This window comes from Propithecus coquereli, unplaced genomic scaffold, assembly GCF_000956105.1.
Source record: "Propithecus coquereli isolate 6110/MARCELLA unplaced genomic scaffold, Pcoq_1.0 Scaffold127, whole genome shotgun sequence".
Taxonomy (NCBI): domain Eukaryota; kingdom Metazoa; phylum Chordata; class Mammalia; order Primates; family Indriidae; genus Propithecus; species Propithecus coquereli.
In genome coordinates this window covers 2,995,871-3,013,265 of record NW_012136858.1, presented here as the reverse complement: position 1 = coordinate 3,013,265, position 17,395 = coordinate 2,995,871, and the positions used below count along the sequence as shown (strand labels likewise).

The window sequence follows — 17,395 nt, the reverse complement described above, 5'->3', positions numbered from 1 at the left end:
CTCACCCAAAGCCACAGCTAGTCAGATTGACTCACAGAATCAAAAATTCAGTTAAAATATTGGGAGGCAAACAGAGAGACAGCATCTTGGGGTCCCTTCGAGTGTGGCACAGTGAATAGAGTCCTCCAGCTGCAGGCTTCAACCTGCACTCACTGCACTACTTTTTTCTCTAAAGGCGACAAAATGGACCAGTTCATGACTCTAGGGTTTAACTCTTTTAGAGAAAGCTTTTGCATTCTAGCCCTAACTCTTGCAGCTTTAACATTCCGTAAGCCTGGTAGGGGAATGTCCTCTCCTCTACCTTTTGCGTGAGAGTGGTCAGACAGTGCTCGGGTTATCTGCATGTGCACCGTTCTTAGAATCAAAAGAAACTGGAATGACTATCAACATTTGGAGGCAATCAGTTCATGCACTGTTTTAGTCATGCCTCATGTAAAGCTGAGTTTTAAAAAATACAGGCTGGCTACAATATAATAAAATTAATGTGATGGGTGGTAACTGACATTAAAAAATTAAATAATAGAACAGAAAATATCAGGATGCAATCCAAGAGCTTTGGAAAAGTTTTCTTTCCGGTGTGTGTGTATATTGGGTCCTGTATGTACTGTAATGGTTCTCAGTAAGATTTAAAATTCCAAGGGATGCATTATTTTAACTATATTTTAATGAATCATATTTAACATTCATTATTTTAACTTCATGGAAAATCCATAAAATGGTTCAGTGGAGTTTTTTTTTTTAAGGCTGGGAAAATTTATTTAAATAGGCAAATATGCCTCATCCCTACCATATCCTGGAATTACTTTTAATTAAGTTCACTCTTCAAAACAATGAGTATCAAAATCAAAGATTTTCATGAGAACAAGTTTAATCTTGGTAAGCAATCGTGAAATGTGCAATAAATGACTAAGACTCAGTTATCTCAGTTTTCTCAGAGACTGTAATTATCTACTTCAAGATTTTGGATAAGCAAACTATAATTTTTATCCTCAAATCTTTCTTTCATCCAGTCATTCATCATTAACTAGATTTCTCTACTTAGCAAGGCACATACAGTTGGCTCTCTGTATCTGTGGGTTCTGCAACTGTGGATTCAACCAACAGCTGACAAAAAATATTTTTCAAAAGTGGATGGTTTCATTTGTACTGAACAGGTACAGACTATTTGTCTTGTCATTATCCCCTAGACAAGATAGTATAGGAACTATTTACATGGTATTTACATTGTATGAGGTATTATAAGTAATGTACAGATGATGTAAAGTATCTGGGGGGATGTGCATAAGTTATATGCAAATACTATGCCACTTCATATAAGGACTGGAGCATCCGTGGATCTGGGTATCCACAGGGATTCCCAGAACCAGTCCCTTAAGGGTACTAAGGGGTAACTATAGGGTTACAGGAACAAAGGGACCAGCTGCAGAATTAACGGGAAGCTGGGTATAGTCATCCAACCTCTTCAGGCCTCTTAGGGCACAGTAACTGATGGGCACACAGCATAGGTTGGGGATGACCAACTGTTGCTGCAAGACGTTGTCCAGTGAGATGGTGTGCAGAGAAGTCAAGGGGCACAGGAATGACTTCAGCATCTGAGTGGAGGAGTGGGACTCCTTTGATTGTTCATTAACTGTTTTGGTCATGCCTCATGTAAAGCTGAGTTTTTAAAAATGTGGGTTAGCTACAATACAAGAAAATTAATTTAATAAGTAAAAACTGGCATTAAAAAACATGAAACAGTAGAACAGAAAATGTCAGGGTGCAATCCAGATGTTTCACATAAGTTTTCTTTCACTTATATGTGTATGTGTATGTGTGTTTGCATGTGTATGTCCTGTGTGTGTTTGTATGTGACTGCATGTGACTGCACACACATGTATGTGTGTGTGTGTTGGATCTTCATGTAAAATGCTGCTCTTACTATGGATCATAGTTGAAAAGGTTTGAAGCCACTACTCTAAAGGATGAGGGGGCAGGAGACATATCGAGCTCACACTGTGTGTCCCAGGGTTCTGACACAGCCTCAGAGAAAAGGTAAGAAAAGCCTTGGGAAGGATTTCACACAGGTCTTATCCACAGAGCTGACACACAGCTGAAATGAGAACGGCTAGTGTTTCGAGGCCTTTTACCTACATCATCCATTACGCATACTGAGTCACAATGACCCTTTACAGTGGGAACACTTGTTCCTGCCCTCATTCCACCAGAGGGAAATCAGGCACAGACAGGATCTCACCGCTGGTTAGAGGCGGAGTCGGTGGGATGACTTCGGCATCTTCACTGCCGCCCAGTGGCCTGCGCCAGTGAGAATCTCCTGGCCTTGGCTCTGCCATCCATTTAACCCTCCTGGAGCTGTTTGAGGGGCTCTCAGCTGTGTGGTTGCAACGTTACCCACACTGAGAACGTTCACTAAAGTGGAGGGCAGTGGGGAAGGCAGAAGCAGACTCTAAAGTTTTGGGCTGTCATAGGTTCAGAATGGAAAAAAAAAATAAAAGAGGTTTTCTAACTAGAACTACCTAACACCAAGCTGAGAGAAAGAGGAGGGGGCGGGCGGTGAGGTGGGTGGGCAGTGAGAGTGTGTGCTCTCCTGAGCACCCGGGGCCATGTGCCTTCCAGGACACCTGCAGTCCTAGGATGAGGTAGAGTTAAGACCCAAACCAGAGTTCCAGCTTTTGCTCCCTGTGCAAACTACAAATGAAATCCTGTCACCTTGGGCTATAAAGACCCTATTTATGTTATTTTGTTTATTCTTAAATTTTTTTATATGACATGCTTCTTTTTGATATGAGTCTATAACAAACTGACTTTGGGTTGGAGCTCAGTAATCTTTTTGTTTTATACATACAGTATATATATGTTTCACACATGTTTTATTTATGTTTATAATATGCATAAATAAGTGGAATTGACTTATAATCATGAAACCAATAAATTATTCCTAGTAGTCTCTGAGTAAGATTTACACTTGTCCCCCTTCAATGTGTATTACATATTTAGTGTATTTTAGATTATATAATATATATCACATATTAAATATCAGTAAAAATAATAACAGTTACAAAGGCAAAAGAAACAAAGTCATTTATGTGGACATCCTGGCCCACGTGATCCTTTTGGAGCGGTTACCTGTGTAAAGAAACGTGTTGGAGTGTCCTCCCACCACGACGTCCACACCCTTCACTTTCTGAGCGATGAGTTTATCCATTTCAAAACCAGAGTGTCCCAGTGCAATAATTTTGTTCACATTTAGAGTTTTTAGTTTATCTACTTCAGGTTGCAATGCAGTGATTTCATCTTCAAATATTAAGTTGGTTCCTAAGGAATAAAATAAATAAAATGGTCATTTATTAACAACGATTTTTATTATCTTGCTTATTATACACACTAACATGTCAATGTCTTAAGTAAGAAAAGAAATATTTATGTGTTGAATACAAATCCCCTAAGAAGTAAATAAAAATTCAAATCGATATCCTCAATTACATTCACTTTGCGTTGCATTACTTTAAGGTTGTAGGTGATATTATTTTGCTCAAACTCGATCTCAAAGTATCAGGAGGCTTCAGATATGGTTTGTTTTAATATGTTTTTATATCTAGACTTCCATAATACTAATGCGGAAAATGCCTGAGAATATCAGCATGATGTACAAAACAGTATTAGTAACTCCAGGGCATTTGGTTGAAAATTTGGGATAACTTAAAACTGTCAGCACTGGTCCTTGAATGCCAATTTTAACATGGCAGGTAACAACTTTGTCTTGTTCACTTTAAATTAATGTCAGCATTGCAGCATTACTGAGCCCTGTGTTAAATGGGGCCTTCTAAATATTGCTGGCACCGGAAGTGTGCACTCTTCACTGGCTGCTTACTCCCCCTGCTTAGTGGATAAACGATAGCCTGTTGGTATCCACTGGTGAGCACAGGTTTGACACAGCAAGATGCCTGATTCCTCCCACTGGCTCTGCAACCACAGCTCAGCAAGCCTTGAGGTCTTACAGCTTTGACTGGCATGACTGCAAATACAGACAGGCATGCTGCCCTGAAGTCGTGTCCTGTACTCTGCTACAAGGGAGTCCTCCGGTTGATCTCGACTCCCTTATGCTAACTTCTAAGAACCAGCACTACACTGGACATGCCAAAAAATGAATAACATCTTGCTAAGAACTTTCAAAATGTAGGAGTCTGTAAACCCCAGTTTGAAAAGTGCTAACCTTTCCAAAGAGAAACACGACTGTTAAAAACGCATCCCTTGTTACACTGTGATGTTTGGGAGTCTCTGCGTGCTTTAGTGGAGGAACTCCTGAGTCCTTACATCAGTCAACTCCACATGTGCAAATGATCATGGAAGATAAATAGCATGGCTGATGTCACAGCCAGGGAGGCCCCAGACTGACAGCCTGAAAATTAGCAGCTCACAGACGTGTTGGACTGGCAGTGTTGTCAGTAACTTACAGGCAATGTTTGCAAAGCAGGAGTTGTAACAGCTTTGGCACCATTGTCTGTCATGAGAACACCATGGATAATCTGCTTCTTGCTGGTCACCCCAAGAAGTCCAGGGCCCATGGTGACCCCTCAGTGCCATGTTACCTTCTCTATAAGCCTTTCCCTGAGCAGCCTTTTAAAACAACAAGGTGCATTTTCCCCCTACGCCTCACTTTCCACTCCCTCTCCTGCTTCTCCACAGCACTTACCACCTTCTGACACATCAAACATTGTGCTCTTTTATTTTATTCTCCCACTAACATGTAAGCTCCAGCGGGCAAGAATGTTTTGGTCAGTATTCCTGGTGCCTAAAACAGTGCCTGGCACACAGACAGGTACGCAGGGGGATGGATGCATGTTGAGAGAATACTACCATGCACTACTTTGGTTTGGCTGGAACAAAAAAGTTCAGAGAAATGCCTCTGAGGACAAAGGAATGTGTTCCCAGAAACCTCCTATTTACAAAGCATGGAATATATTTTGAGATGTCATGAGGAGAGTTATATTACAGAAATTTCATTACCTAGCTAAAATAAATTTATGTGCTAGAAATGGCCTGTGGATGCCCGGGCCACGAGGACCGGGAGAATTGGGCTCGATTAGTGGCTAGAGACCTGCAGGAAGACGCCACGCTGGGCTGCTGAGCCTGTGGTCTTGGAAGAAATGGGCATATTCCCGGGAACCTTCCGTTCCACCCCACCCCTTTCCCCACACTAGGCTCTGCACGATCCAGCCCTTCTCTTCCGGGAGCTGCTGGAAAAAGCATTATCCCTTCGGATCCCCTCTCTGTTACAGCCTGGTAAAGGACTGGTGAGAATCCCAGCTGGGGTAGTTTGATTTCTGGAGCCCTCCTCATGTCTCTCCACCAACACCCCCATCTCCTACCTTCTTAGTGGTATTAGAGAAGGGACAATAATACTTTCCTCCAAATCACAGCTGAATTTCTCAGCCATGAATCCAGCCCTGACCCAGTTTTTAGCTTTCCCTGCTCAGAACCCATGTTCCAGGAAACTGAACTATCTACTATTCTGTGATTGCGGTCCCTGCGCTTTCCTGCTCTCGCGTGTTCATTCCAGCAACATTTACTGAGAACTTACCATATCACAGTCCATCAAGCGGTGAATGAGACAGTTAAGGTCCCTGCCCTCATGGAGCAGGTGTCCTAGCACTGACTCTGACCTCACTTCTGGAATGTCCTTTGCCCCAGGATGCTTTACACACCCTCAACAGGGCCAAGGTGGCTCTTCAGCAAGTCTCCCTGACCCCAGGAGCAGGGGTGCTTAAGCAAGAACCTCTCACTCGGCTCACTCACTGCCCCCCCCACAGCCGCCCCACCCTGCCTCCACCTCTGCCTGGCGCTGGCCGCAGGACCTGCTCACCGCTCTGGGTCTCGCACAGCCGACCCTTTGGTTGTTGTTTCCAATAGCCTGGACTTAACAACAACAAAAATAAAGACAGATTTTTTTAAAAAAATTATATGTCCTTTAAAATCAGTTATCAAAACTGTTTCTGGATAATACTAGCTCCTAGTTTCTCTTTTATTCTTCAAACATGGAAAGACATTTAATTTGGAAATTTGGATAGTTTAGAGAAAATGTCATTTTTGTTCTCACTGCCAGAGTGTTTCAATAAAAGTGTTCCTATAAAAGTGGCTCCAGATCATTTCCTTTTTTTTTTCTTTTGAGACAGGGTATCACTCTGTTGCCCAGGCTGGAGTGCAGTGGCATCATCCTAGCTCAGTGCAACCTTGAACTCCCGGGCTCAAGTAATCCTCCTGCCTTAGCCTCCCGAGTAGCTGGGACTACAGGCATGCGCCACCATGCCCAGCTAATCAAATTGTTTCTTGAATGGTCATATGTGTGTGTGTATTACATACATATACCCACTTATGTGACAGACATATGAGACAGATATACATTAGAATATATATAAGACCATTCAAGAAAATATATATGTACTTCCTAGAAAGCCAGATACAAGAGCATCATTAAAACAAGAGCTAAATAATGAAAAGGGAGAAAGGAGAGTCAACTAGACATGTAATAATCGTACCAGAAAAGGAAAGGTAAGGTAGGCCGAGGTGAAACCCCAGCTCTGGGCTCCCGGGCTCCCCAGGAAGAAGGCAGCACGTTTCGGGGCTCTCATTTCCTAGCAAATGAATCCGTACTGTTTAGCACTGGATATAAATGGTCTTCTCTTCCAATTTTGAATGCACTGGATTAAACAAAGATACTGTTTGTGTTAACAAAGAAGTTCATTGAGCAGAAGAGGAAATGTCCTTAAGAAGTAACTCAGAACAATGCGGAGTCCACCAGATGGTCTTATCAGTGTCATCCTGAATACGTTACTCGCCCAGTGGTTCCCACTTTTATCTACAGTCCGTAAAAACCATGCCAAGCTGTGATTTAGTATATCTGTTTTCAAGCAATGAGTGCTGTAAAAGGAGAAAATACCTGGATTTGAGAGAAAAGGGGTCTCTTTTGAGGTGTATCCAACAATTCCCACAACTTCATCACCAACAGAAAGAATTTTGTACGGCAAGTAAAGTCCTGATATTTGAGATGCTAGCGGCCCCTTTGCTTTAATGTTTGCACTCAGAATTGGAAACTTGACCTCTTTGAGGAGTGGATCAATCAGTCCTTCTACACCATTATCAAATTCATGATTTCCTAATGCCTAGATAAAAGGGGAAAGAGAAAAAGAATTAGGTACTTCGGAATTTCCAATAAAAGCATACTTTAAAAAACATTACATTAGCTCAGTGGCTCCCCAAACTGGCCAGGCTCCAGGAGACAGATTCCGAGGCCTCTGTCCTCCTCACCTCCAGAGAGTTTACTCAGGAGCCCTGGGTTCCCAGGACACTCAGATCATCAGGCTGGTTGAGAATTGCTGCCCCGGGTCTCATCCCACCTAGTGAAAGTGGTGTCCCCCAGCATGCACAAGCAGCAGCTGGAGAGCTGTCAGACATCCACGTCCGCCATCCTCAGATCTGGCGCAGGTTCGCTTGTCTGCATTGACCAGGCTCTGCCCAGCCTTTCCATGCTCTGTTTTTTCATAAAACCACATTTCAGACCCAGTCACTCAAATAGTCATCTGCTGGGGAGAATGGTTAACATCACCGGGACTACAGCAAAGGGCAACCGGAATGTGTGGACCCGTCGAGGGAGATCAGAGGCCTCCTTCCTGGTTGCATCTCCTCGGTCACCACTGCCGTAAGGTCCCACAGTCGCTTCTTCCCTCTAGTACTTCTGGGAACAGGGAGATCCCCAAGGGCAAGCAGGAGCCAGCGTCTCCCCGTTACAGTGCGGCTCTGGCTTCTTCCTTCAGGAGGTTCTGAGCACCCTGCGTTCCATTCCCGGCAGTTTCACGTCTGATGAAGAACTCCACGGTGGGCCCTCAGCCGGTTCTGACCCACTCTTGAGCAGGGCTTTGGAGGAGCAGGGATGTGTCAAGCAATCCTCACTTTTCACCTTTTTTGCTCCCTCCCATTGCCCAGTGGTCTGGGGGTGGCTGCTGGGTGCAACATCACCCCAGGCTGTGGTCTTGCAGCACCCGCTGGGTAGCTGAAATTTCCACACAAGAATCATACCTACAGCACATGACAGGCGAGCCACCCTCCCCAGAAAACCTTCCATCCCTTCCTCCACGGCCTCTGGGATAAACCGTCTCCTCTGGCTACTCACCTGCCTGCGCTGGCTGCCAAGGCTATTTTGCTAACTTAAAACCAGCGAACCTCAAATTCTCTAAATATCACATCCAATTTGGCTTCACTCTGCAGGTCATCTGGGAACAGGCCTGAATTGCTGACTGCTGACCCCTCCATCCACGCAAGAGCCCTGTGTATTCTCTTACAGCCCCACCCTCTTCCTTCCTTGCCCATTCCACACTGCAGCAGCACACTGGCCGGCCTTTCCTTTACCTCTGTCCCTGCTAGATTGAGTGCTCCTGTCCACCAGGTCCGCTGCCTCTCCTGTCAGCAGGGTGGCCCCCTCCCCTGGCACACAGGCACTCACCAGGTGTCTGTGGCTCCAGGGGTTGTGCATACATCCTCATATACACGTGTTTATGCAGAAAAAGCAACACAGTATCTTACATTCCCACATACCTGTCTCCCCTATTAAATGCAGAATTTTTTTTTTTTTTTTTTTTTTGAGACAGGGTCTTGGTCTGTTGCCTGGGCTGGGTGGTGCAGTGGTGTCATCATAGCTCACTGCAATCTCAAACTCCTGGGCTCAAGTGATCCTCCTGCCTCAGCCTCCTGAGTAGCTGGGACTACAGGCATGCACCCCCACCCGCACCCCCACCGGCTAATTTCTTTCTATTTTTAGTAGAGACAGGGTCTCGCTCTTGCTGAGGCTGGTCTCGAACTCCTGATCTCAAGCAATCCTCCCACCTCGGCCTCCCTGAGTGCTAGGATTACAGGCGTGAGCCACCTTGCGTGGCCAAATATAGAATTTCTGAATTTGCCATTTCCCCCATCTCTGATGATCTATCCATTTTTACCTCTTCCTCTTATCTAATTAACTTGCCTCTAAAAGCTAATCTAGTCTTAATAGTTCTCTCAGTCTTGGGTAATTATTTTTTTTTCCTTCTATTCTTAGAACGTTATAGTTTCTTCCTATGGGGAAATGTCTCCTTTGTTATATGAAAATAATTATCTTGCTTAAGTGTAAAGTTGTTTTGTTTTTAATGAAAATTTCTACAGTTTTTCATAAAAAATTATTCAAATTGTCGAGCCACCTTGCAGTTTACAGCAACATTGTATTGCTAGCATTCGGCAATAGAGGAAATTACTGCTTTCCCTTACTTGTTTCATGTCTTGTTTCCTCCCCACCCTGACTTGAGTGTAGCCTCGCTGAAAGCAGTGACTCTGTCTTTCCCCTTCTCCTCCCCGACGAGAGGAGCCGCTTCATGGTGCTCGATGGTGTGGATGGACTGACTCAATGATCTCATTCCATTCACACCTTCAACTCCACACTGAAGGTCTCTAGCCCTGATTTTCTTCTGCCTTCTATGTCAACTGCCACGTGGACATTTCCCCCAGTGTTGCAAAGGTGCCCCAGGCTTACCATGCTCAAAGCCCCTTCCCTGTGATTCCCCATCTTGGCCCACGGTGCCACCATTTACCCAGCCAATAGCCAGAAACCCTGGAGCAGTGGAGTCCCTCCCTCCCCCTCTCCCTCCGACCCCAGCGTGCCTCCCCTTCACCCTGTACCTGCCTGCTGTCCCCCCATCGTCACTGTCTTGGTGTGAGCCTCCCACTCGCTCCTGCGCTACTACAGCAGCTCCTGACTGGGCTTTCCGCTATTGTCGTTCCTTCTCCAAACCATTCTTCATATAGCTGCCAGAATAATTTTTCTCAAATCTGACCTTGTCACTCTCCACCTTAAACTCCTACAGAAACTGCCTTTACGATAAACTTCAACATCCTCAGCAGGGCCCACAGGCTCTTTGAGACCTGGCTTTGCCTTCCCCTCCATCCCCGTTTCTGACCACCCCCCTTACTGCGTGAGGCCACATGGCAGGGCTGGCTCGCTGCTGATGAGCAGTGACCCAGGACACTTTTCTAAACCGCAGTTTCCTCTGCAAGGGCAGTGAATGAATAAACAAACAAACATGGTAATAAAAATGAGCCAGCACTTACCGCATGCCAGCATTAAAAAAAGTGAGTTTGCATAGACAATCTTGTGCTGAGAGGTTGGTACGATTGCTATGTTCATTTTACAGATGAGAAAATCTGAGATCTAGATAAGTTAAATGAATCGATAAAGATCACACAATCGGTAAGTGGTGGAGCTGGGACTAGCATCACTTACGTTTGATTCTAAAGCTCTTAACCTCTATGCTTGTCTGTAAAGCGCTTCGCACAAGGAACACTAAAAAAAAAAAAATCCTAACTACTTGCAGTTTTCCATGATCTCACTTTTCTTTGTCCCTTTGTATATGATACACAAATGATGATAGATGGATGGATAGAAAGAAAGAAAGAATAGAATAGAACGTTGCTTCTTCACATCATTCAACTCTTCACACTTATTCAACTAATGGCTTTAGCTCCCGAAGTCTGACAATGCTTCTGGAAGGGAGGCTTTCCAAGAGCCCTTCATCAGGCTCCCTGAGTTAGATGTCCTTCCTCTCTCTGACGGCCATCTCCGTGGAGCCCTGGCAGAGCTGTCACCTGCCTGCGGAGCAGATGCACTGCTGAGTGAATAAATGAATGGACAGAGGAACCGCTGACAACTATCTTTTCTTTCTATATGCAGCTAACTTTTCCTACAAAAATAATGCAAATTCCTTTGTGAATACTTATTTTCCTTAGAAATTCATATTTTCATTTCCCCACCTCAACTTTCCCCTACCTGTTTTTCTTCTGTTGTGCTTCTCAGAACTTAATGATTCATGAGCCCTTGGGGAGGCTCATGTCACTCACCTGAGTATATCCAGGTCCCGCCATGTGCTGGCCGCGGCAGGACTCAAGAAATGTGTTAAATAAACCAATCTTATTTATTCACTGATGTGATTTTTATTAATGACATGAAAATATCTCAGGAAAAGACTGCCCAAGAGAAGAACATTGAGCAAAAAAAGATGGAGCAACAGAACACAGCAGATAATCTCATTCCACCTTTTCTGTCCTCTCTAAAAGTTCCCATGCAACTTTCCATATGTTTGCTTGTACATTTTTTGTAGCTAGACTCTTACTTGCCACTTCTTGTTTAACCATCACCTTGGGTGAGTGATTTCCGTGACCCTAAATCATATTCTTATGCACTCACTCTCTTGCTTTCCAAATATTTCATTTCTAATATTCAGCTCATCCATTCACTAATTCTAGCCTTGTGACAATCTTGTACATTTTGACCACGAACACTAAATTTCACCAAGTGTATTTTTCTGTAATATAAGCTGGGCCTAGCAAAATTACCTTCAGTATCTCCAACACCCAAATCACAGAAATATGATGTGAGCATATGGGCCACCCCCAGCTGCTCACCCCAACCACTTTCTTTTTCTTTATGTAGGAGAAAGCCTAAAACACTATTATTTTCTCAAAATAAAAAAAAGAACTGATGACCTTATATGAAAAAATTTTCCACACTCACACAGAACAGTTCAGCAAACTTTAAAAAAATTTGTTCCATTCACAAACAAGTGCCAGTAAGATATGAGTAAAAATATAAAGGTAACCTGTAAATTAAAACACAGGAAATGAAAACAAGAGAACCCGTGGTAGTGTCATGAGATGGGGTTCTGAGGGGTCAGGCTGGGAACTGTGATGCAGTTGGCCAAGCTTGTCACCTGCTTCCAAGCAACTGGGTCTCTCTCATTTTACAATGAAGACACTGCTTCACTGTACTGTCTACCACGTTTGTTTCATATCCTGCCTTCTGAAAAGTTTTAACGGCTCACATACCAAATCATAAGAGTAAAATGGAGCCCACTTAAAAGGAGCAGGTGGAGTGAGCATTTTATTATTCATTCTACAAACATCTGCTGGGCACTGGTGCCAGCCAGCGCTTGCCTGGTGTCACTGAGGACACAGGGGCAGAGGATGTGGTGAACAGACAGCCACAGTGGACAAGTGCTGTTAGAGACACCTGTTTGCACAAACCAATAGAGAGAGAGAGGTCTGCAGTGGTGATGTCTCGAGGAATTCATGCTTGAACTGTGTTGGAAGCAGCGTGTGGCAACTGGGTGATTTAGTGCTCCTGGAACTAAGGGCACCTGGAACTTAGGCAGGAAAAATGATGCAGCTCAGGGCTTCCCTGGGAGATCAGGGAGGGTCTATGTGGTGTCTGAGGAGTCAGGACTTCCATTTCAGAGGGAAGGGAGAAGCCTTGGAGAGATTTAACGTGGGGGCAGGAGGCAGTCAGGGTGTGTTTTGGGAAGCTGGGCCTGCTGCCTCTGGGGAACAGAGGGGAGCTGTGTCAGCCCCAGGTCCAGAGACTGCCCAGAAGCCTCTGGGATGGTCCAGGGGGGAGGTGACACAGTGGAGCGGGGCAGTGGGACCGTGGCGAGGAGGAGTTACTGAGGGGATGGTGCAGGAGTGGAAGCAACAGGACTTTGTACCTGCTGGACATGAGGGCGTGGGGCAGGGAGGAGGATGGGGCTGCCCCAGGCTCCACTACTCCTCTGTGTGTTTCCAACACCTGACACCACGTGCATCTTCATGGCTGTCTCACTTACGGCGTCACTGGGGTAAGTGCTCTTCTCTGCAGTAGTTGACCTGGCATGGGACTTTTGGGCCAGTGGATAGGGAGGAGCGGAGAGCTATGGGAAGGGCCCAGGGAGAAAAAGCAGCAACCACCAAATCGCTCCAGACCACTCCACAAAGTGTCTCCTGAAACAAGAGAAGGGCGAGGGGGCCAGGCCTCTGCCCCACCCGCCTGCCCCTCCCAGGCCACTGTGTTCGGCAGTGTCTGCAACCCCTGCTTTCAAGCTGGGCAGACCTGAAATGGGGATTGAGTGGTCTTCTCAATGTTTGAAAAAAGTCTAAATTTTCTGGTAACCCTTGGAAAAAAAATTCTGCTACAGCTTGAGGCAAACTAACCAACAATGCTCCTCATAGCTTTATATATCTGGGGCACACATTTCCCAGCTGAAAAGACAGCCTCTGTCTGAGACGTGACCTAACGGCTTCTTGGCCTGTGAGGTTTTTCAGCTCTCAGGGCTTGGTGGCTTGCTTTCCGCGGCTTAGTTTCCCGCTAAAATTGTCACTGTAGCTGTTGTGTTCATTCATCGAGGCTTTCAAATGGCACTCTTTACCAGTTTGGTACCTGAGGACAGAAAGACTGTGTTTTGTAACCGTTTTCCCACAACAGCACACACAGAAAATGACGATACTTGCACAGAACTCTAGGTGGCACAGATGAGGCCACCAGGGGGAACTGGGCCAGGGGCTGAAGGACCAGTAGCTCCAGCCTTGGGAATTAATTCTCTGTCTCTCCCCACCCCACAGAGCCATTATTTATTGTTTGTTCATTCAGTAGTATTTACCAAATATTTGTGTTAGATAATTTTAAATGGATTACGGGGATCAAATAATGCATATTGTTTAATTGTTTAATAACAAAGAGAGATAGCTTTGATTAATCACCTGTAACTGGGGAAATCAGGAAGTTGGAGATTTCTGTGTAAAAACAAAATGAGAGGCCTTCACAGAAGGCCATCAGACGGCCACTGACCTCTGGTGTCCCCCTGCAGACGGCGCGGACCAGCACCGAGGCTCAGGCCCGGACCCGAGTTCCCGAGTCAGCCACCACCTCCCACCTGCTCTCACGCCAGGTGTTTTCATTCCGCTCGCTCTCACCCTACGCAGTGTTCTCACTGTTTCTTCCAAGCGTCCATTTACTCAATACCATTGGGAGTGTGTGTTTACAGAGAGCAAGTGAATAAGGAAGAGCTTTGGGAAAGAAAAAACGTAGAAGCAGGCATGTTACTGTAGAGGCAGTGTGGTCAGGCAGCAGAGTTTGGGTGTGACTGCTGAATTCAGTTGCAGATTCTACCCACACTTTCTGTGGATCAAAAGTGATAAAGAGGCCAGGTGCGGTGGCTCACGCCTGTAATCCCAGCACTCTGGGAGGCCGAGGCGGGCGGATTGTTTGAGCTCAAGAGTTTGAAACCAGCCTGAGCAAGAGCGAGACCCCATCTCTACTAAAAATAGAAAGAAATTAATCGGACAACTAAAAATATATATAGAAAAAATTAGCCGGGCATGGTGGCGCATGCCTGTAGTCCCAGCTACTCGGGAGGCTGAGGCAGGAGGATCGCTTGAGCCCAGGAGTGTGAGGTTGCTGTGAGCTAGGCTGACGCCACAGCACTCTAGCCCGGGCGACACAGCGAGACTCTGTATCAAAAAAAAAAAAAAAAAAAGTGATAAAGAGAGAAAAGTCAGAAGGATTCTGCCCTCTTTATTTAGAAGTATAGCCTTTGGCATTTTTTACTTGCTAAAGATGTATTTTACTGCTGTTAAAAGCCAATAAGTAGATTAACATGCTTATGATTATTATCTTAGTGCAAGGATGGAATATAATTTCATCTCAAGGCGATCTCCAGTTGACTGACAATAACTCCCTGCAGTGTAGGGATAAGTAGGATTCTGAGGCTCAGTCCAAACTCAGTGGGAAAGACTGACTCGGTCAATCGTAATCTGCCAAGAATAGAGAAAGGGGTAGGGGAGCGTACTGTTATAGTATCATGCATTTATTGGCATTCCAACTTGAGTGGGTACTAGGTACCTTCCATTTAATTTGGTATCCAAGAGATGATAATTAAATGCTATTTTGAATTCTTTCTAGCATTATAGTGCATTGGAAATGAATAAATGAATAGCAATGTGATTACTTCATAATTACCTGAAATTATTTCTAAGTAAGGACATTGCTTATCCCTAAAGGGAAGGCAGTCTTTGGCCTGTATACAGAATTCATGTGAATTACAAGCCAAACTTTAGACACAAGCTTTCCCTCACTCCTAATTGCAGGGTATTTTTCATAATCAAAACAAGAAACTTGACATCAGAAGTCTTAGAATATCCTCATTATTCCATTGCTGATTCATATGACCTTCTGGTTCTTAGTCAAAAGGGGTTTCATCAAAGCCACTGGACTTTCATAAACTATGCACAACAAATGTAAACATTAACAAATACCTTCAGAAGGTATTAAAAATATCACACTGTATTCTGCAGAGTTCATTTAACAATAACAGAAGGATTTTGAGTCACAGAAGAATCAAATCTCCTTGTGTCTTTAAAATTTTCATTTGTGTTTTGGTTTAAACAGCAGGCAACATTTCAGGTGTTTGAGTGCCAAAAATACTAGGCTGGGCTAGGCTAGGGAATGGAAACTAGAGGGGTGAAGTAGTAAAAAATGTTCCAGGTGAAGACAAGAGGCATGTCAGAAGGAAAACAACGGAATGTCAGACAAGAAACAAAGGAAAGGAGAGTTGATTTAAGAGCAGTGTAGCATACATGATGTAGAAGCAAAGAATTTTTTTTAGTCCAAAGCTATACGTCAGAGGTTTGCAGCACATTTACTTAGCTAGTCACTTACATACTAGCTCATTCGTTAGGGACTAGAGGTTCCAGGAAGTCCTGCAAGCCAAGGATTAGCACGACAGCCTGGTCTGTTATACAATGGGGCTCAGCTGCCCGTCACTCAGGGACACTCAACAACATCCTTAAGATGGGAGGATTACAGATGACCTTTGGTTTGGTTGATGCGTTTCTGACTGTTGCCCACTTCTGATGCTGGGCCGCCCTCATCCCTGCAGTCCTGGGCCAGGCCCGTCAGCCCTAGCAGGTGAATATGGCTTCCCACTGAGCAGCAGAAAAGACCCTGGGGCTCAGCCAGGCTCACCTGAACTTCAACATCTGTTGAAAGAATGAACAAGTATTGAACAGACAGCATTTCGCTTTTTCTGTATGGGGGAAAAATGTCCAAATTCTCCATAATGAAAAATATGCATATCAATGTTGCGTTTAGAGTTAACTGCTCAACTAACTAGGGTCCAGGAAGGTTTAACTACATCTCTGTGGGGCTAGAGGGCTCCAGCTAATGTCTGGATTATATAGAGAGAACCAAGTATTCAAGGGAGGGAAAAGAAGTGTCAAATTCTAGTTATGTGAAGAAAATAAACACTGAAGGAGTTTACACGGCATTCAAATGTATTTGTGAGTGGTGTGTGGAAAGCTGCCAATATGATGTGTGATTTGTTTGGTTCTTTCCAATTTTCAGTTCAGAAAACACAGATGCTAGGACAAGGACAAGATAGCTAAGAAGCTACCTTTGTTTCCTTCCTCCCCTGCCTGAGGCTGTCTGGCCCAGCCCCTTTCTGGTCTGGAACTCAAGCTGGAATGAAGGAAGCAGTGGCCTGAGGCTGCAGCCCCAGGAAGTGGGGGTGGAGGGTTGTTCCCATCTCTGAGGCCTGGGATCCACAAACCCCTAGACACTCACAACTTCTGAGATCTGAGCTCTAGGAATAATTACTGATTTTCTTTGCCTTTTTAAAAATATCATTGCCACCAGGATCTGGCTTTCAAGCTTCCCAATCTAGCATTGCTCATTTGTCTTCCTCCAAACAGGGCTTTGTTATTGAAAATAAAGTAATTCTGAGCGTTCCCTTAACATGAGAGCCCTTGTAAGCACTTGAATATAAGGTGACTTCTCTTTTCTGAGGGAGAAGAAACCTGCTGTCGATTTGGGCATAGACAAATATGAGGTTCTGATGTGTCTTCCGCAGACCAGATCTTTAGCTTGAGAATTCCCCGTGCATAGGTGTTAGAATTTCAGTCGCTTTTGCTTTGCTCTGTTCATCCTCTCGCCTTTGTAGATCTTATCCAGCCTCTCTATGGGGTGAAGAAAAGCTCAGTGGGCATTGCCCCCTCCACTGTCTTCTGAACGGTAAGTTTCACCTTGCAGGGCTTAGTGACTGTTCTCGGTACTTAGCAGAGAGCCTGCACATGGTAGTACTGAATGAATATTTGTGGACTAAAAGAACAAATGAGCCCCAAGACACAGACTCAAAACTGGGCTCATCCTCTTCCCATTCTTTAGGCTGTCATTTCTGTTACTAATAGAGCAACACTGCACAGAGCATCCTGGGACCCTCTCCATCTGGGAACAGCGGCCAGCTGGAGGTGCTGGGAGAAGCCCTAAGCTGTTGCTCCACAAGGAAATAGCTGCCCCACCCAAAAGCAACTGTGAAGGAGAAATCAGAGAGTTGTCAAACAAACTTAGACCTGTGTGTCCAATTAAGCCCAGAGACAAACCAAGTTATGCTGGCAGATTAGAAGCAAGAGAGAGGGCCAGGCAGAGGCTGCGGCGCTGGGAAGTGACATGCAGCAGATCGGATGAGGAAATCGCTGCCAAACTCACATAGCTGATGAGCGCAAGAGCCAAGAAGTAAAA

At 44.8% G+C, this 17,395-nt stretch overlaps 1 protein-coding gene across 1 annotated transcript in view; it reads right to left on the bottom strand.

The window, feature by feature from the left end:
* NT5E (5'-nucleotidase, ecto (CD73)) overlaps positions 1–17,395 on the bottom strand; it is a 40,604-nt gene that overhangs the window by 15,700 nt on the left and 7,509 nt on the right. Inside the window, exons 2-3 of the mRNA XM_012638212.1 lie at positions 6,938–7,160; positions 3,127–3,315 (exon numbers count right to left, since the gene is read on the bottom strand). Of these exons, the coding sequence (XP_012493666.1) occupies positions 3,127–3,315; positions 6,938–7,160 (412 nt within the window). The remainder of the gene's footprint in view (positions 1–3,126; positions 3,316–6,937; positions 7,161–17,395) is intronic.